The 21,650-nt window shown below is 33.3% G+C and overlaps 2 protein-coding genes across 3 annotated transcripts; one reads left to right on the top strand and one right to left on the bottom strand.

Moving 5' to 3' along the window:
• The first annotated feature begins 467 nt into the window (after positions 1–467).
• LOC137820833 (thylakoid lumenal protein (Mog1/PsbP/DUF1795-like photosystem II reaction center PsbP family protein)) lies at positions 468–2,817 on the top strand. Of its 2 annotated transcripts, none has more exons than XM_068625102.1 (5): positions 468–1,023; positions 1,593–1,696; positions 1,984–2,095; positions 2,246–2,473; positions 2,592–2,817. In XM_068625102.1, exons 1-5 carry the CDS (start codon positions 726–728, stop codon positions 2,654–2,656), a joined length of 807 nt encoding a protein of 268 aa, XP_068481203.1. In that variant the 5' UTR covers positions 468–725; the 3' UTR covers positions 2,657–2,817. The 2 variants fall into 2 exon arrangements, with proteins under 2 accessions (XP_068481203.1, XP_090151277.1); XM_090295151.1 differs by having other exon boundaries at positions 526–1,023; positions 1,589–1,696.
• Positions 2,818–2,847: 30 nt separating this feature from the next.
• Positions 2,848–5,056, bottom strand: LOC137820832 (Pentatricopeptide repeat (PPR-like) superfamily protein). Its single transcript, XM_068625101.2, has one exon. It carries the CDS (start codon positions 4,839–4,841, stop codon positions 3,261–3,263), a length of 1,581 nt encoding a protein of 526 aa, XP_068481202.1. The 5' UTR covers positions 4,842–5,056; the 3' UTR covers positions 2,848–3,260.
• Positions 5,057–21,650: the final 16,594 nt, after the last annotated feature.

The raw sequence follows: 21,650 nt of genomic DNA, 5'->3' as shown, positions 1-21,650 counted from the left end.
AAAGTAATTAACAATTAAATATTTGAATCAAGTGAATCTATGGACTCTTTGAGAATATATGATTTTTCTAAAGATTAAATTAAACTCACAATGTTGTTAAAAAATGTAAAAAAAAAAAAAACTTTGAAGGATTGTGGAATGGTACTAGATTGTTGGAATTAGACTAATAAATTGTGTGGCGGTCCTTTAAACTTATAAGAACGAACAACCCATGTATATAATTAAAAAAGGCTCCTTTATGTTTGATGACTTTATGAATCTGCAAATATGAATTTGAAATTAAAATATTAAAAATATAATCTTAAAGTAGTAACTGTCTATTAAAAGTTATTTAATAATATTATTATATTTAATAAATGAAGTATATTTCTTAAAAATACAATTAGTTAGTCAGTATGTTACACAATAAGAAAACTACTAAAATATACTGCATTTTTTTTATATACGCACATCTTAGTTGTATGAATAACACGTGTCAGGCCAGAAATAGATACTTAGTTAGCCGCAAGGAAAGAAGAAAGGCTCGATCTTCATGAGCACAATAGCACCGTGTCCACAAAATTATTAAAGCTCGGGATCCTTATTTGGACCTCAACTTCTGCATTAATCTTTCCATAAATCAGTTTCTACGACAATCTGCAGTCTTGTATTCTGAGCTGCCCAAATTCTTTTCCCTTTTCAATCTCATCCTAAAGTAACCACTAAGCACACCAACCTTCGTGGACATGGCAACAGCCTTGTCCACAACCACCGTGCTATGCTGGAGGAATCCGCAGCACATGCATGTCCCAACCTCTCCACATACACTTTGCCACTCCTCACAGCAAATTGGGATTCTAAGAACTCTGACTACTTTAGCCTCAAAAGACAGAGAAAGCGAGAAGTGCTCCTCTTTGGTGAACAGAAGAACAATTTTGGCTGCTGGGGTTTCCTTGTTGGGTTTTCCGGGTGAGAGTTTGGCCGTGGTGAAACAAGGCCTTCTTGCTGGGAGAATTCCTGGCCTGTCCGAACCAGATGAACAAGGTTCGTTCGCTTTGGATTATAATAAATTATTTGTTTGCAAAGACAAACCATTCTGCCATGACTACACTTTAGTCTATCTGTAGACTATAATGTCGCAAAGTAAATGAATTTGTAATGTCGCAAAGTAAATGAATCTGTAATGTCGCAATGTAAATGAATTTGTAATGTAACAATATAGACATATAAACGTGCATACAAACCATAAGAAATAGTTTAATGTAAGCCGTGATAAAGGAAATGTACTCGGTTGCATGATGAAGGATGCCGTGGATGTAGTGTCAAAATTTGTTGTAAATGATAAAACTATGGTTGTTTAGTTTAAAAAAAAGTTCGAATTGGTCTAACACTGGTTTAATCTTAATACCCTTTAGGAGAGGCAAAAAGTTTCAGTCTACTAGTTATCAAATGGTTCTTCTAGGAAAGAGAAAAAAATATCTTCCATAGTTATACAATTGATGTTTAATTCTAAACTTGATTAGATACATGTTTAAGTTAGAATTCCAATTGTCTCTTCTGTTATAGATTTTAAATGATAGTGAGATAACGTAGGCAAGGATTTGATCAGACAGGTTGGAGGACGTATCGCAGGCCAGATGAGAAGTCTGGTGGACATGGTGTTGGATGGAGTCCTATAATCCCATACTCCTTCAGAGTGCCTCAAGAATGGGAAGAGGTGATGCTCAATGATCTTTTCAAGTTAGAGTTGGAAAAAATCACTATAAGATTTCTGTTCTATCTCATCCAGTCACAAGTATTGAAAAGTTTTAAATATACCAGTGGAAATTCCTTCGAACGCTTAATGAAAGAACTCCTATATCTCTCTTTTTGTAAGAGCAGTTTACTTCTCTTTTTGTCTGAAGATCTGTTACAACGTATGTTCATCTAGAGGACATTTTATCTTTTGTTTTCTTCAGCTCCACGATTTCTGTATACTTCAGCCAGCATGTATATGCTTAGCAGGTACCAGTATCAATAGCAGATCTTGGTGGCACAGAGATAGATTTGAGATTTGCCAGCTCTAAGGAAGGACGCTTGTTTGTCATTGTTGCTCCTGTTCTTCGATTCTCTGATGGTGAGTACTGAGTTTTGCTTATTTTTCTTTCTCCATCTTTGCTTTCTAGAGACAGGGAGAATAAATTGAAACAGAAAGAACGGTGAAACCTCTGGGTGGAATTACCATTTATTACTTATGTGATAATATTTTTACTATAAATCTATACAGATCTTGGTGACAATGCTACAATAGAAAAAATTGGACCTCCAGAGAAAGTGATCAATGCATTTGGTCCAGAAGTGATTGGCGAAAATGTAGAAGGGAAGGTTCTGAGCTCTAATGTAGCAGAACATGAAGGAAGAACGTATTACCAGTTTGAGCTAGAGCCTCCTCATGTTTTCATTACTGCCACTGCAGCTGGCAATCGCTTATATTTGTTTGCTGTAACAGGCAGTGGTATGACTATTTATCCTCTTCTAAGTCGTCTCACAAGTCTGAACAACTAGAAAGTATATAAAGAAACTAAAAAAACTAATAGAAAAGAAAATAATCTCAACTCAATTGCAATTTGCAGGTCTTCAGTGGAAGAGACACTACGATGACTTAAAGAAGATAGCTGAGTCTTTTCGGGTTGTATAATTTGAATCTTTTGTGAACCGAGAGATCGTTGAAATGCAGCTTTCTGTATTTGTAGTATAGTACAAGAATTGGTTGTTTCTCAATACTGTGACTAATTTGGAATTTTTATGTTGAATCTTTGAACCATCAATAATATACCAAACATTGTTACATTCGGTAAATGCTATGATTAAGAAGCTTGGTTACCTAATTTTGGAGAATTTAAAGTTTAAGGGGTGGGGTATTTGTTCTAGTCCTAAGTCAGGGCATTGGCACAGAAGGTCTCAGTAGAGGCTTATCATGACAGTTATGAATGATCTATCAATGAAGGACCACCAACAGAATGAATCAATGATCTACCAGTAAAATGCAGTTCCTTCACACTTTCTCAGACAACTCCTTGATCATAATCACAAATCAAATAGCTTCAATAGTGCAAATCTGTTGGAATATTACGTCATAATGGAGGCAGAAACCACGGATTGATCTTGGCGTGGGGCTCAAAGTACAAAAGCCCTTTGCATTATTATTGCCAGCAGGTTATTTCATGTACAGGCCAGTGCTTATTTTGGTATTTCTCCTTTTTAGATTGCACTTAGGCCATTCATTTCAATGTGGGGCTTCCTCACTTCAATCCACAAGAGTCACTAAAGATCATTGAACTACACCCAGTTGTCTTTTGAGATCCTCCATCTACCAGGATTCTCCTCATCCTTTCAGCTTTCTCCCATTTTTCTGAAGTTGCATAAATATTGGACAAAAGCACACTGTGAGAATTTGCACCTGCAACAGAGTCTTCATGGATCAACTTCATTACTTGTTCTGCCATGTTTATATCTGAATGAATACGGCATGCACCAAGCATTGCCCCCAAAACTGTGTCGTTAGCTTTCACTGGCATTCTTATTATCAAGTCATAAGCATCTTTTAATCTCCCTGCTCTTCCCAAGAGGTCAACCATGCATCCATAATGCTTGATTCCTATTTCAATTCTATATCCCTCCATTTTAGATATTACTTCCAAAGCCTCACGGACCAAACCCCCATGAGCACAAGCTGAAAGCACAGTAAGAAAGGTGATACCATCAGGCCTTATATTTGAGTGCTCCATCCTGTCAAAAAACTCAAGAACCTCTCTGCATTTTCCATGGATAGCAAAACCTGAAATCATAGCATTCCAGCAGAAGATATTCCTCTCAGTGAATCCTTCAAACACCAACCTTGCATTGACCAAGTCACCACATTTCGCATACATGTCAACCAATACACTCAACACAAACTGGTTCACAGCTATCCCTTTATGTTCTATCATGTGATGGATTTGCTTACCAACATCCAGGCGCCCCAGCTGCCCACAGGCAGATAAAACACCAACAACAGTGAACTCATCCGGCTCAAACCCTTCAGCTCCCATTCCCTCAAAAGCTTGTAGTGCTTTCTCACCAAATCCATTCTGGACATAGCCAGCAATCATGGAATTCCAAATCTCCAAACTGCGAACCAGAACCCGGTTGAAAACAGCCTCAGCCTCAGCGATATTGCCCTTCTTGAAGTACCCATAAAGCATAGATGACCACACAAAGCAATTCCTTTCGGGCATCAACTCAAAGACCTCCCTGGCAGCTTCCATCTCTCCTATTCTAGCATACCCATCAACCATCACAGTCCATATTAACACATCCTTCAACTCATGGGGAATCTCATCAAACAACCTCCTAGCAGTCACAATATCCCCATTCCTAGCAAACCCAGATATCATCTGACTCCAAGTCACATGAGTTTTCCCCTGCATCTCCTCAAACACAAGAGAAGCAGATTCCGTGTCTCCATTTCTCAAGTACCCACTGATCATGGCATTCCAAGTCACAACATTTCTGTCAGGCATTGTATCGAACAGTTTCCGTGCATCCCTGGTAGCATCACATTTGGCATAAGTTGTAAGCAATGCGGTTCCAATGATCACGTCGCTCCCTGAACCGGCCTTGATGGACTCTGCATGCAAGGTCTTCACGTAGTGAAGAAATGGAAGAAAAGCGCATGCCTTGAGTAACAGAGCGACCACACTGGAGTCGTATAATCCTTCGTGCCGGGTTTGTTTATACGCAAGAAGGGCACATCTCAATGATCCTTGCCGAATGTAGTTCCTTATTGAACACGACCAATAAGATGGGTTGTTTCTCCATGTGGCAAGGTTAAAACTCATCATAATTTGGCACGTTGGTATGTTTAGGTAGAAATTTTGACAAAAAAATGAATAAATGTTGATTCAACATCTTATGAAACGAAGGACTAAATTGCAGCTTCTATGATAATTTTAAAATTGAGTAAACTATCATTTATAGTAAAAAACAAAAATCAGAGTAACTACGATTTGTAGCAGTGGAAGACAGAAACTCAAGCAAAGGTGGTGCTTTGGTTTTTTCTCCCATGTTTTTGGCAATGACAGCTCCTTTTTTTTCACTCATAGTGTAATAAATGGTGGTTATTAAGAAGGATTCGATAATGACAAGTACTTCAAAAAAATTTTCCCTTTTTGGCTGCACAGGATGTAACTATGCTAAAATTTCAACTTAAAAGTTTTTTTTTGTTTTATTATTTTTGCAATATTTTTTATTTCTTCTTTTGCAGTGCTATTTTAATCGAAAGTGTTTCTCTAATTTTTTTTGTTACACGATATATAAAGGCACAAACAATTTTGAAAATTTTATTTACAATATAACAAAGATGCATAAAGTGATAGATGAGAAAATGAAACTAATCTCATTTTTAGGCCTGGTAATTCGGTTCGGTTTATTTTAGTGTTTTTGGTCATTTTGGTTTTGGTTTTCTTTCTTAGTTTGGGCTTTGTTGTTTTTTGTTTACCAAAGCCCATTAGAGTTTTTTTTTTCCTTCCCTTTTGTAATATAAAAAAATATGGCATCAGCAGATGCATCAGTAGATGCGGAGGGTTAATGAAATCAAATTTTGGTTTTCCACTATTCTAATTGGTCTCTGTGCACTGCTTCTCTTCTTCTCCATCTTGCCACTTTTGATCAAGAATGATGCAGAACTTCAAGATGGTATCAGAGCGGGTATAACCCGTTCTGCTCTGCTGCCTCAATTTTTCTTTCTCCTCCTACGAATCTCTCCTCGTTTTCTTTTCCCCTTTCTTGGCTTCGTCTTCCTCATGGCTGCGACACAAGAAGCCAAGAATGATCCAAACAATGGATTCTACCTTCATCCAGGAGAAAGTCCAGCGATGGTTTTAGTCACACCGCATCTTGATGGATCCAACTACCGTTCTTGGAGTAGAGCAATGAAGCGTGCCCTACTTTCAAAGAACAAGTTCAATTTTGTCAATGGGGAGATACCAGAACCTTCAAGTAGTGACAGTCAATATGAAGCGTGGGAGAGGTGCAACGTTATGGTGATCTCATGGATCACGCGAAGTCTAACAACGCAGATAGCTCAAAGCACTTTGTATATTGATAGTGCAAAAGAACTGTGGGAAGACCTTAGAGAAAGATTTGCAAAAAGTAACCATTTTCGTGTTTCGGACCTATTACAAGATATTAATTCCATCAAGCAAGGTGAAAGGAGTATCACAGATTATTACACTGACTCCAAAACTCTGTGGGAGGAGTTGGATTCTTTACGCCCTTTGCCAGCCTGTGTGTGCAAGACGAAGTGTGGTTGCGGGATGATGAAAACTATAGCAAATTATAAGGATTCTGAGCGGGTGATGTGCTTCTTGAAAGGATTGGGAGAAACATACAACACTGTTAAAACCCAAATCTTGCTAACAGAACCTCTACCAGGTATTAATCGTGTCTTTTCTTTAGTTTTACAACAAGAATGGCATTTGAATGAGAGCATGGGAATAGACACGAAGGTCTTGATTAATAGCGCTAATCAACAAAGAACAAACAACAAAACCAACAACAGTAATCATGGGTGGCGCAACTATGGAAGAGGAAGAGGAAAAAACTATGGAAAACAATGTTCCTTCTGCAACAAGATGAACCACACCGTAGATGAGTGTTATTCCAAACATGGTTTCCCACCATGGATAAAACAAAGAAGTGTTGCGAACGCTTTTGAGAAGGATGAAGAAAATGAAGCTGAAAAAGGAAAATCTACCCATGAAGAAACTCTTAACGAACAGATTGTCAAAAGCTTTGGAACAGAACAGTTGCAACAACTTGTGGATATGATTCAAAATTCCAGGAATAAAGAGAAAGCGATTAACAACACCATAGGAGAATATTCAAAAACGAGCAACAACTCAGGTAAGGAAGGTATAAGTAATTGGTTTCTTGATACAGGAGCCACTGATCATGTGTCATGCTCCAATTCTTTCTTTATAAGCTATTACAAAATAAAATATGTGAGAGTTAAGTTACCCAATAATCATACTGTTACTGCTATGTATGCTGGTACCGTGACTTTGTCAAAGAACATAACTCTACATAATGTCTTGTACATTCCAGAATTTACATTGAATATAATTTCTGTTCAGCGGCTAACAACATCCTTGAGATGCCAACTTGTTTTTTATCATAATATTTGTCAGATACAGGAGAAGCATTCTTTGAAGATGATTGGTCAAGCTGAAATACACAATGGACTCTACCATTTGCACACAGAAAAAGGAGACGGGTTGATTTGTAGTATGTACAATAATAATGTTTTCAAATCTGATAATAAACTTGACATTTGGCATTGTAGAATGGGTCATCCCTCAAACAGAGTGCTGGATAAATTGGCTAAGAAATATTCTGATGTGCATTTTGATAATATGAATGTCTGTGTTCCTTGTCATTTAGCTAAACAACATAAACTGCCTTTTCCCCTTAGTAAAACTTTTAGTATGCTTTTGATCTTGTTCATATGGATATTTGGGGCCCTTTTGGTGTTACTTCTGTTCACGGACACAAATATTTTTTAACGATAGTAGATGATTATAGTAGATATACATGGGTTCACTTAATGAAAACCAAAAGTGATGCTAGGGAATTCTTGCAGAATTTTATCATGTATGTTAGGAATCAATTCAATAAAGGCATAAAGGTTATTAGAACTGATAATGGGAAGGAGTTTTGCTGGAAGGATTTTTATGATTTACATGGTATTTTAAATCAAACATCTTGCAATGAAACACCACAGCAAAACTCCACTGTTGAAAGGAAGCATCAACATATTCTAAATATCACACGTTGTCTTATGTTTCAATCTAACTTGCCTAAGGTTTTTTGGTCATATGCTGTTTTACATTCTGTGCATTTGATAAATTGTTTGTCATCTCCTGTTATACAAAACAAATGTCCTTATGAGCTAATGTATGAATGTATGCCTGACATCTCTGATATGAGAATTTTTGGGTGTTTATGTTTTGCTTCTACTCTTGAACAAAACAGACACAAGCTTGATCCTAGAGCACGAAAGTGCATTTTCCTTGGCTTCAAACAAGGTACTAAGGGGTATGTTGTTTTAGATGTTAACTCTAGAGAGATTTTTGTATCAAGAAATGTAGTTTTCTATGAAACTTTCTTTTATAACATAAGTGATAGAGATGAGCAGGAAACTGTCCAAGAAAACAGTGACTTCACAGGACAAATATATGATGATCTTCCTCTGCAAAATGAAGCTGAAAGATGTACTCAACATGAAGAATTGAGACGTTCAACTAGGATCAGGAAAACACCAGCATTCTTGGAGGATTATCATCACCAGATCATGATGGCACCATGTAGCAAGAAAGTAGAAGAAAACATAAAGGTGCGTTATCCACTTAGCTCTGTTTTATCCTACAAAAATCTTTCAGAAAACCAACTAAACTACTCTTTGTCCATATCCTCACAAACCGAGCCACAAAGTTATGAAGAAGCAAAACAGTTTCCTGAATGGGTAGAAGCCATGAAGGCAGAAATAGAAGCTCTTGAAGTCAACAAAACTTGGGAAATAATGGATCTTCCTCCAAACAAAGTACCCATCGGCTGTAAGTGGGTTTATAAGATTAAACGCAAAGTTGATGGAGAAATTGAGAGGTACAAGGCAAGACTTGTCGCCAAAGGGTATACACAACGTGAAGGCATAGATTACATGGAAACTTATTCACCTGTGGCCAAGCTCACTACTGTTCGAACTATCATTGCTGTAGCTGCTGCCATGGATTGGCACCTTGAACAGTTGGATGTGAATAATGCATTCTTGCATGGTGATTTGCAAGAGGAGGTCTATATGGAGTTGCCCCCTGGTGTAACCAGCAAAAGAACCCAACCAATTTGTCGCCTAACCAAATCCTTATATGGGTTAAAGCAAGCAAGTAAGCAATGGTATGACAAACTCACTACTTTTCTTCTTAGTATTAATTTTGCTCGTTCAAAGGCAGATAATTCTCTTTTTATTAAAGTTGCTGGAACATCCTTTATCGCTCTTCTCATATATGTTGATGATATATTAGTTGCTGGTAACAACATGAAAGATATAGAGGATGTTAAAAATTCCCTAAATACGGCTTTTAAAATAAAAGATCTTGGTCATTCAAAGTTTTTCTTAGGACTAGAAATTGCTAGAACCAAGAATGGCATCCATATCTGTCAGAGGAAATATGCACTCGAAATTTTAGCTGATGCAGGTATGTTGAATGCAAAGCCATCAGTCACACCCATGACTAAGAAGAATGAAAAGCTTTTTGATCAAAATTCAACCGTGCATGCCATTGGTACATACCGAAGGATCATTGGAAGGCTACTATATTTAGTTCATACAAGACCAGATATCAGTTTTTCTGTACAATTCCTAAGTCAGTTTGTTCAAGCACCTTCAAAATTGCATCACCAAGCTGTTCAGAGGATACTCAGATATATAAAGGCATCACCAGCGCAAGGTATTTACTATCCCAAAAATAATAATATTCAGATTAAAGCTTTTTCTGATTCTGACTGGGCCTCATGCATTACAACACGTCGATCCACCACTGGATTCCTTATTTACCTTGGAGAATCATTGCTGTCATGGAGAACCAAGAAGCAAAGTACGGTGTCAAGATCTTCTTCTGAAGCTGAATATAGAGCTCTTGCAACTACCTGTTGTGAAGTACAATGGCTCAGCTATCTTCTTGAAGATCTTCATGTGATAACTAGCAACAATGCTAGCCTTTTCTGTGATAGCCAATCTGCACGTCACATTGCACATAACAATAGCTTTCATGAAAGAACTAAACACATAGACATTGATTGTCATGTGGTGAGGGAGAAGCTACAACAAGGTCTCTTCCAGTTACTTCCAATCAGTTCTGAAAATCAACCTGCAAACCTTCTCACAAAAGCACTTGACAAAGAAAGGTTTCATAAGCTACTCTCCAAGCTTGGTGTCTGCAACATTCATCCACCAGCTTGAGGGGGGATTTTAGTGTTTTTGGTCATTTTGATTTTGGTTTTCTTTCTTAGTTTGGGCTTTGTTGTTTTTTGTTTACCAAAGTCCATTAGAGTTTTTTTTCCTTCCCTTTTGTAATATAAAAAAATATGGCATCAGCAAATGCGGAGGGTTAATGAAATCAGATTTTGGGTTTCCACTATTCTAATTGGTCTCTGTGCACCGCTTCTCTTCTTCTCCATCTTGCCACTTTTGATCAAGAATGATGCAGAACTTCAAGAGTTTATAAGGCTGACTTACACGAGCCATAGCCAAACAAATCTTATAGGATCAAAATGTTCACCTAAAAAAAAACTCATGAGATCAAAATGTATATAAGAAGCCCATGGTGAGGAGAGGGCGAACTCATGGACAAGGATCCACATATGAAAATTTTTAAAGTAAAATATCTTATTTAAAAATGAAAATGAAAAAACATTTACTTTAAAAAAAATTATACACATACAGAATATTTACTCAATTCAAATCCACGTCAATATTAACAAGATCGGGTTGAACTTAAGTCAAGTTAAGTCAAATTGAGATCATGTCACGATGATTGAGATGACCCTAATCTAGGTTAAGTCGTGGTAGACTAACTTCAATTTAAGTCATGTTTGATAAAATTGTGTAGAATCGAGTCAGACCTGTGTAGGATAAGTTAGGTTGAACCAAATCTAGTTTTGACCAAGTCAAGTTAGGTTGAGATGATCCTGGCTCATGCCGAACTAAGTTAGGTTGGATCCAAGTTAGGTCGAGTCCATGTCAAATTGAGTCGAAGAGCCTAGGTGACAACCATGTTAATATGGATAGGGTTGTGTATGACCTAGGTCATGTTAGGTCGAGTGGGGACCATGCCAAGCTGGTCGAGTTGGGCAAAGGTTAGGCTATCAACTTTGGAATAGGTCAAGCTAAGTGATAAGTGATAGATTTTAGTAATATTTCATATTAAAATACATACACTTATGGATATTAATTGATAAAATAACTATAATATAATCTTTAATTTATGAATTTAAACCTTTTTACATATTTTGTAATTATAATTGGAATTAGAACGATTTATTCCCAAATTTGTGTTAATTTCAGGATTCTAGGGAATAATGAAGATGAAAGGGCAAAAGGAAAATATACAAAGCTAAAAGAGAAAGTTGGAACGCACCAACACTCACTCAAGCTCGCCCAAGCTAGAAGCCTCCAGAGGATCTCGCCCAAGTGAGCCCTATCTTGCCCAAGCGAGATCACTCCAATGACATTGGACATTTTTTCGTGCAACTTGCCCATGCGAGCCCAATAACACCCAAGGGAGCCCAATAACACCCAGGCGAGAAGTCACTTAGCCCAATCTCAATAATATGAGGCTTGAGGCATAATCTTGATCATCATCGAGTGGATTGGAATCCAATTGGGAGAATAAAAGGTGTTAGAAACCCTATAGGAGGCAGCCGTTAAGGAGAAACATCCTGGATCTTTGTTTTTTGCTCTCTATGCTTGTAATAGCCAACATGAGTGGCTAACTATACCCTTTGAGATTGGGAGTAATATGTTCAAACTTTATGTATTGAGGTGATATTTAAATATAATATTTTGTTCTTGATTGATGATTGATATTGTAATTTTATTTGTAATTTTTGTTCCTATGATCTAAATCCTTAGATTTGACTGAAAAGTACTTCTAAGTTTCTAACTCAAATGATAATGCTTAACATATTTGAATGTTAGGAATAGATTTGAAATGTTAATTGATATCAACGTCTAATCATAATGATAAGAAGTTTTTATAAATATGCGAGGAATCATTATTTAGGAGACTCTATTAATAATTTTATATGTGAGGAATCAGTATAAATGATTTTTATACGGGTATCATCATCAATCAAAGGATAGAATATTACCATGCTAATCAAAATACAAAAGAGTGGGAAAGATTTAACCCCAATCCCAAATTTTCCAATTGAAGCAACAAACTCTTTGACTTGTTTTTTGTTTAATCATTGCAATCATAACAAACTCTCAACAAACTTTATTATTTTGTTTTCTATTTAGTGAATCTTTTACTTCATTATTTGATTGTTCCTTATAGGTTCGATATCCGTCCTTAGGCACAAATTATTAATTATGACAACATGATGCACTTGCTATAAATTAGTCTTCACCAAGTTGGATTGTGCCCACATGACGAGTGTTTAGGTTTTCCTTTCAACAAGCATACCAAGTCAATGTATCACCTTAAAACAAGTTTCGTATCCTCAAATACTTATACAAGACTCATCAATAGTCATAATCTATTTTTAACTTGCATTACAAATTTAAAAGAATGACATTTTAGTAGGATTTATCTAGGATTTTGAGTTATAAAACTAGTTTAAAAGTGAGTATTAATAGAACTCAGATGACAATGATAAAAGGTATTAAGATTGAACTTACCATATTCCATTCTTTTGTACTTCCCTAATCATATATATATATATAATTAGTGTTATTAGCTTCATCAACCATCACCCACATATAGTCAAATTGTAGAGAGACATAATGGATGATTAACTTTTCCTCTATTTTTTGTCCCAGAGTGACTAAAATCAGGGGATTATCTTCAACATATAACTCGCTGATTTGGTGTTACAATAGCAACAACACAACTCCCTTTCGTGCTCACTCGAACAACCTCAGAAAATGTAGATGTTTCTTGAGTCTATTATTGAGAACAAAGTGACTCTAACTTCTCATCAAACTCTTGTGTGTAAGAATTATTGAATTGTATTCAGTTTATCTTTAAACTGCATCTTCATCCTCTGCAAGGCTTTCAGACTGCAAGAGTGATGACTTTTTACGGCAAATGCACCGCGTTTGTCAAAAGTAATAATTGTCCCTAAGGACGGATATCAATCCCACAAGGAACAGTGAATTATCGAGTACAATAATCGCTAAATATAAAAACAGAACAATTAAAAGATTTTTGAATTAATTGTGTTGGCACTGATCAATAAGAAAACAAACAAAGAATTAGTTGTTTCAATTGGAAAAATAAGGATTAGTTTCATCTCTCTCACTCTCAAGTATTTTGATTAGCATGTCAATATTAAGTTCTTTGATTGAAATTGATGCCCGTATAAAAATCATTTATATCGATTCCTCGCATATAAAATCCTTAAGAATGTCCCCTAACTATCGATCCCTCGCATAATTATAAGAACAACTTAGAACGAAGCTCAGACGTTTAATAGCAATTAACATTTCAAGTCTATTCCTAGCACTCAAATATGTTAAGTATTGTTGTTTAGGTCCGAACCCTAAAAATACCTCCCGGTCAGATTTAAGATTCTCAATTTGTCACGGAAAATTAAAAGTAAAACAACAATACCAATAATCAATCAAGAACTGAATATTAATATATAAAATATCACCTTAATACATAAGAGTTTGAGTAATTACTCCCAATCCCAAAGGGTAGAATTAGCCACGCATACTTCTATCACCTTCCATTCTCCCAATTGGGTTACAATTCACTCTATGGTGTTTTCCTCTCAATCTGGCACCCTAAGGTTGAGCCTCTAGCTCTCTATTTATCCTAGTTTTCTAGGGTAAGGTTGTTTATTGTGTCGCGCTAATGGGCTAAATGATAAAACATAAAAAATGCCCAATCTTCCTTTGCATCTTTTTCCATTATGGGACCTTCTATCTTTATCTTTTTAGCTCAAATCATTCATCTTTAATCCAAATCTCCAATCTTCCTTAAAAATCTGCAATTAACACCAAATTTGGGAATAAAATACTCTTATTCAAATAAAGATCATAAAAAATGTAAAAAGGTATAAATTCATAAATTAGGGATTATTTTATATGTAAATTAGCAATAAATCCTCATAAGTGCCTATATTTTAATATGAAATATTACTGCAATTAGACACTTATCAAAGAGTCGACAATTCTGCATGGTAGTGGACTGAAGTAGTATTGGAGTCCTCATGAACCACCAATACCACACACATGTCCAGGGTGCTCTAGCGTCGTCTTCAAAAATACCATCTCGACCATAGGGAACAAATGAACCATGTGTTTATTGATCAACTAAGGAATCATGCAACATATAAACAATAATTAAGCATAAACAATACTAATTCACTTACTAACATATGAACAAGGGGAAATGATAATGATATTATGTGCTTTTGAACTTACAATTGTTTGTGCAATGATTTGGGTAAACTGTAAAGTTATTTTCCTGTTTGATTTCATGCGAGCAATCTTCCACATTTAATAGCATGGAGGTGGAGATACAAGGTCAACAAATTATACCCATGTTGCCTTTACTCGAGCCTTCATGAGGCGTTGTTGCAACAATGTGTACCCCCTTATGATAGAAGATGGGGGGCATCGTTCAACTTCTGTCGCTTCTGGGTGGCTATTCTTTTTTCATGCAATGCAAATAAAAACGAGACAAAAAAAAATTATTGGTAGAAATTTGTTTAAGTATAAAAATTGTAAAAAACTAACCTGTCAAGATGTGTTTAATCGACTAACACAAAACTGCATCCAATTCCTCCTTAGTTATATGGTACTTGACATAAGGACTTTCATCTTTATGCTTTTTGAACACGTCCTCTCGTGTCAAGAAAGTCTTCAAACCCGTCCACTTGGTGACAATGTTTGATAAGACTTTCTTTCTGCCCACCTCAGTATTTGGAATGTCAAAAATTTGTTGTAAAAACATTTAAAACGTTAATAAATTAAGAATGTCAGATAATAACAAAATTAACTAATAAGGTGTTAACACAAAGTGATGTAATACTTGAATATTTTGTCACATGAGGTTTTTGTCTATCTTTTCAAACTCATCTCGTAATGGAATGATAATAGATACATGTCATCGAATTAGTAATTCTAAATAGATACTAAACTTAGAAACATTTGGGCCTAACAACTTACTCGAACGAGGATTTATGTCATCCTGCATGTTATTTTGTTAAGATTTTAAATTAAACCTTTGAAATTTAACAAAGGTTAAAAATCCTTTTATTATTTTACTAAGGTTTTAAAATAAACCTTTGAAATTTAACAAAGGTTAAAAAAAACCTCCGTTAGTTTGCTGAAGTTTTAGAATAACTTTTGAAACTTAATGAAAGTTAAAAAAAACCTTCGTTAATTAAATCAATTCTTAGAGTATATTAACCTCCACTAAAGAACCTCTGTTAAATTTTTTTTCTTAGTGAATAAAAAGTTCGCATAATGAATATAAATAGTTTTATATTGAAACACACAAGGTTCGACATAAATTTTTTGTTTTATTTTCAAAATTACTACTGTGTGTTTTTTGATGACATGGCCAGAGAAATCTAATGTAAAAATTGTATTTTAAATAACCTCTTTCTTTACATTATAATTTAAAGAACCTCTTTCTCTATGTGAACTCCAAACAACTTAAAGGACAACCATGAACCAAACCTGCATAATAGATAAAAGACTTGAAGTTACTTCCCATTCACAATCTTTAACCGTGTCTGTTTCCATTGATTTACTAGTTGTGGAGAAAGAGAGGCGTGAATCAATTTTGTTTGAATTAGAGTATTTGAGGTGATTTATTTATCCTCAAAATGAGTATTACTTTATGTAACCATTTTGTTCACATTTCAATACGAATTGAATGCAACCGGATAAAAACGATAAATGTTGCATGCAAAATCAGACCTCTTCCAAATTGATTGCAAAAACTGTTATTGACACGATCTTGGTTCATACATAATTAAATTTGATTTTGCTACTGCATTAATTACATTTAAACTTCACTATTTCATTTCTAAATCAAATTTAATAATTACGCCTAATTTAATAAAGCTGCAATCTCCTTTAAACAGATTCTACCTACAGAGAAGGATGGAGTTTGATCTCTTCTAGAACCCATTATCCCTTCCTCTTTTCTCCTTTCAATAATGCATCAATATCACCATGTCTACAACATCATGGCATTAATCCATTGCAGCATCAAATCCAACTAACCTTGTTGGGTTCCCATGCCATCATGGCAACCCAAAATTCACATCAAATCAGCAATTAACAACTGCTACCCATAATTACTAATGCGAATTCCCTCACATATATATTCTTAAATTATAACCACCAAGTTCCACAACTATTCACTAATTAGCATATAAAGTGTTCCTATTCTACCTATATATATTTATACCCTTATCTTTTCCTGAATTCTTGCTTTTATGTTTTTCACCACCCTCTTGATGAAACAAATATTCTGGTTCTCTCTATATATTTAATATATATTTTTGTACTGTTGTAAAGAATTTCTCACTGATCCACTACGAACATCTGTCCATAATATTGGTTTAACTGTTGGTAATGGGTAAACTGTAAACTCAATTATAAAGGAAACTAATTCTGAAGGAACACGTACCAGCAATGGTACAAACTATGGAACCTTGTGATGGGACGTGTTTTAAATTCTCAATGTCCTTTCTTAAGGCAATGATTCTCGTTTTGTGGGTTTACCTTATGAAGTGCAGATTGCTTTCAATAAAGATGAGAGCAGATACATAACCAATCATTGTTGGATACGTGAAGAGGACAATACATGTGGTGATCTCAGGAAAATAGTCTTCCTTATACAGTTTCCAAAAAATAAAGTCCCAAAGCTTTAGCTGAAGAGATCAATGTGGAGTAGGATGATACTTTATATGGCTATTTGGTTGACCCTTCTTGTCTGATGGCATAATAAAATTCTGGATTTGATGGTTATTTTGTGTCTGCTTGAGGCTGAAGTGGAAAGCTTCACAAGTCCAAGTAAACTATTTAACCATTTAAGTCAAGGAATATTTGGTAACATGCCCATACTAAGAGAAGGTATTGATGGGATTGAAGTCATTTGGGGTGATCCAAAAATAGGTTCAATGGCCAACATGTTCAAAGAATGAAAAGGACTGATACAGGGAGGAAGTGAGAAAGTGAGAAAGTGAGAATCATAAATGAAATTATATAGCGATGAGGTGCTTTTACAACTTAACTGCATCTCAATTTCATTGAGAAAGTCAGAATGATTGATGCATATGAAAAGCTTAACCATACTTCCTTTATAGATTAGGAAACATATATCTACTCTTAGGAAAGTATCCTAATTTAATAAAAACTTCCTCCCTTAGGCTTTACTTTTTTTGTCATTTTCTCTTGTGAAGTTCTGCAACAAGGTAAACTGAAAAGAAGCTAGAAACTCTGGAAAACGCTTAGTTTTGGAAAAGGGTATAAGGAGCACAAAAGACGTGGAGATATAAAAGTCTTATCACTTTCGGTGGAGACAAAAAAGCTTGGAAAAGAAAGCTAATCTCTTGAAGGGAAGGTTGGAAATATTAATTTCTTCACCATCAAATTAGGCTTAATCCACTAATAATTTCTTCTTGTCGGATGGCTTCATAATTTTGTTGTAGTTAAGTTATTGATCTGTTGCTTAGCTTGAGAATTATATATACTTGTTGTTGCCTTCAGAACATTAGGTAGTTTATGTTATTGAATCTGCAATATCACAAGTTCATTTACACGGATTTCTTCTAGAGTTTTTGTCTTCTTGTCTTTCTTCACAATGTGTCCTTGTACAAATTCTTAGCTCAAATGTAGTAATTACAGCTGAAACAGCAAAAAAAGGGAAGCTATTTTGATTAGAATCTTTTTACTATTTAGTATATAAAAACAAATCTGAACCAATTTTGTTCTGATTCCATTAATTTGACACAATACTAAATAAAATGTTATTGTTACGTTTTCTTTACTTAATCTTGCTTTTCTTACGAAATTGATTATTTTGCCCTCTTGAAAGATTAAATATGGCTTTTCTGCGGCATGTTGTTGGGGATTGCGTAGTTAACCACTGTACAGAGCAATGAGTTAAAGCATGTTACTGACACCTGTGCTTTATTACATATTATAGAGAATGGTGATATCTTAAATATTTAGTTAAAAATCCCATAAATTAATGTTTTATTTTTTAATTTAAAATATTATTATATTATTCAAGTATACATATTTTACTATAATTACTTATATTTTTCGTAAAAAAAATGCTAGGTTAACTAATTTATGATTTTTTCCATAAAAAATTCTTTTATTGGTATAATAGGTTTTTATCTAGTCTATTTTTAGAATTATTTATTAATAATTATAGTCTACCTATATATCGTTTTTTTTAACATATGAATTTTGATCTATTCTCCTATATTTTTGTATTTTTTTAATAATATTTTTTTATGTGATGGCAAATGATTGTTATTACTCAGCCTAACTGAGATGTCAAGTAGCATAGTGATGTCTAACATAAAATTTTTTATATAAAAATAAAAATAAGTATATATGTTTTACTTTTTTCATAACAAACAAGAAAAATTATACTTTAATTCTGGGTGTTTATACAACCCTGTCACAGTTTTTAAAAAAATATATAATAAAGAATAATTTTTAATAAAATAATTTCCTATAGAGCCAACAATACTTTTTCCTGATAAAGTTTTTTGGCCACGAGTCCAGTTTATTACCGACATTCTTATTTATGGTAATCTATTAATCTCACGAGTTTTCGTAAATAATAAAAATTCAACACGAATTTTTAACAGTTTGTGAGAACAGGTATTTTCATGATAAATTTTATAATATAAAGAAGATAATATAGAAAAAGGGTAAGATAAAATAAATAGTGATGCAAAAAAAAGCAAAATAATGTTACAAAAATACTTTCAAAATTTCTAATATACAACGCATTATTTTCGGTCATATAACAAGTAATGATCTTTTAGATTCAAAACAACAAGTTTAATGTTTACAAAAATAAATATATTTAAAAAATTTACGAAAATAGATAAGTGGTACGTAAAAACACAATTTTAGTATAAAGAAGTATTATTTCGACGACTTTTTTTTAATTTTTTTTATAAAAAGATCGTACTTTTCATTGTTTTTTTTTATAAATTGTGCTTTCAAATGTAATTTTTAATTATTAAATAACACATATTATTATTAATGTAATATTTTAATCTGAGCAAATAATTTTGGTTAAAAAAAGTCAAATTGATCGATTGCAATATCGTATATACTTTAACATAAGCTTCCTGTTTTATTTAAAGATAACACTTCTTTTTTATATACAATATCATCATTTTCTTTAGAAAATTATGTAAGTAGATTTTTTAGTAAACATTAAATTCTTTGTGCAACTTCTATTTATGTTTTTTTTAAGTAAACATAACTTCTTTATAACAAAATTGTGATTTAAAGTACAACTTACCTACTTTTTTTTAATTATTTTAAATGTAGTTAAAAAAGATCTATATCTTTCACCAATACCCTACCAAAGTCTACGTGTTTCTAAAAATAAAACTTGTTACCTCGCTTTTAATGAATCTCCTTATTATTAATTGAAGTAAATATGCACTTGCTGATTATGGCTCAATTCTTATTACTTACTAATACACAAACATGTATTTTTTTTTAAATTGTATTGTTAATATATAATTATTTAAAAATATACATTTATAGTTGAATAGATTGTAAGATGGAAGCTAATTTTGTTGAATAAAAAGTGTGTTTGAGAGAGAAAGTTAGTAGTAAGAGAAAGTGAGTTATCAAATCAAGATTGTCCTAAACAAGAGAGTGATAATTAAATAATGACAAGTGAAATTGCGTGCACTTGTTTGATTTCATATGAATAAGATAGAAAGAAATAGAAGAAGCTAGGGGTGTTGGTATGGGCATGAAGTTTGCGTCAATATATGGTGTTATGTTTCATTATCATTAATGCTGAACTCAGTTTCTAAGCCACACAATTTTATAGGAAGAGCCCTCCTCCAAAGGGCATACCTATGCCTATCTAACATCCCACCTTTCATACTTACACTATACATACATACACATACATCATTCAATCATTTTGTTAGGTTTTCCATTTCAGCAATGGCCCCATCCATCCAAATAAACCTTAGCTCCTTTCTTTCTATTTCCTCATTTATTCTCATACAACATGATGTTTTGATGCCTTCTAAACTCAACTTCAACCAACAAAATAATTGATATAATTAATAGGTAAATATTTTCACAAATAATATCAATGTTTTGATTAAAAAATTGTCCATTTTGAAACTTGAAATTCTGTCATGATTCTATCTGTCATGGTTCTATCAGTAATAAGTGTCTTGAGTTAAAAAAAAAAATGTATATAAAATATCTTGAAACTCAATTTCTAAGTTCTATATTAGACGTAAAAAAATAATTACAAAACATTATCAGAAAAAAAAAATAAAAAAAAAATAAATTCACATCAAAAGTAGTCCAATCTTACTCAAACCAACAGAGATAACTAAATAAAAACAAACAATTCACCAGATCAAGATATTAATAAGAAAAAAAAAACAAGCAAAAACAGATTTAGTTGTAATCCAGGATCAAACCTTTAGTTGAAAAAAAAAAATCAGAATAATCAATCATTTCACCTTCATCAAACTTCTCGTGTTAATTAAACAACGCAATTAATTATCGTATTCCTTCTATTTTTTTTTTTCATTTTCTTTTGTAATCCTTTTTGTTCTTATTCATCTATATATATTAAATAATTTTTCATATTTGGATTATGTGTAGAAGCATTTTGTTTCGTGGATATGAAAGGTCTTAAACTTTCTTATCACGTAACTAGCTATACAATGCATGACCAATGAATTTAAAACAAAGAAACAAAACATGCGTATGGCTGCCAGCATGGACATACATTGGTCTTTGAAACTATGACCTTATTTGACATTATTCAAAAGTATAAGAAGGATTTTAAAGAAACTGAGTTTGAAAATATTACACTTTAATGTTTGATATAAGTTTTGGAAAAATATATAATGATTTTGTATTAAATTTTTTATTAGATGATACCGTGTAGTGTGCTTTAAATTATATTAGGCGATTTAGTTGGAGGGACCAACTCTTTTCTTAGACTTTAGCCTAATTCTTTTTTTGGTTTATTTATTCTTGTTTTTAGTGATTACGGTCTTTTTCTTCTTGCCTTCGTCTTCTTCCTTTTGCATTTTCTATGTCTCAATAATTATTAAACACTTTATTTATTTTTTCTAAACACCTAATTAAAATCTATAATTTCTTTCTTCATTCTTCTTATAGCATTATATCATGTATGATATATACTTACCTTTGATCTCTTTTATATCTCTCACTAGATATGTTTTTCCAAGTTTTATTTTTGAAAACATTTACAATATATTTTTTTTATTCTCAAGTGTACAATATTCACACACATATATATATATATGTCTTAACTCTTATTAGTATTTCACATTCCCATGGAAATAAAATGATTTTTTTATAATAAATATATATTTTCGTTTTATTCTATTTTTACATTTTAATTTTTTAACAAAAGGATTTTTTTTTTTTTAAATTTCTAAATATCAACTAGTCATGTTCATGGAAATATGTTTCTAAACATAATATTATTGAAAATGCCATTTCTGAAAAAAATATAATGTTATACTTTGAAATAAACGTTCCCCAAGAGTGAATCACTTTAACTTTTTAATCATCATTTTTAATCCTTGAATTTATAAAAAGTTATTATAAATGAATTTTTTTGAAAACTAAA

The sequence above is a fragment of the Phaseolus vulgaris genome, chromosome 9 (genome assembly GCF_051622355.1).
Source record: "Phaseolus vulgaris cultivar YP4 chromosome 9, ASM5162235v1, whole genome shotgun sequence".
NCBI lineage: Eukaryota > Viridiplantae > Streptophyta > Magnoliopsida > Fabales > Fabaceae > Phaseolus > Phaseolus vulgaris.
Note: the sequence above shows the minus strand (reverse complement) of the source record. Positions and strands in the feature narration are given on the sequence as shown.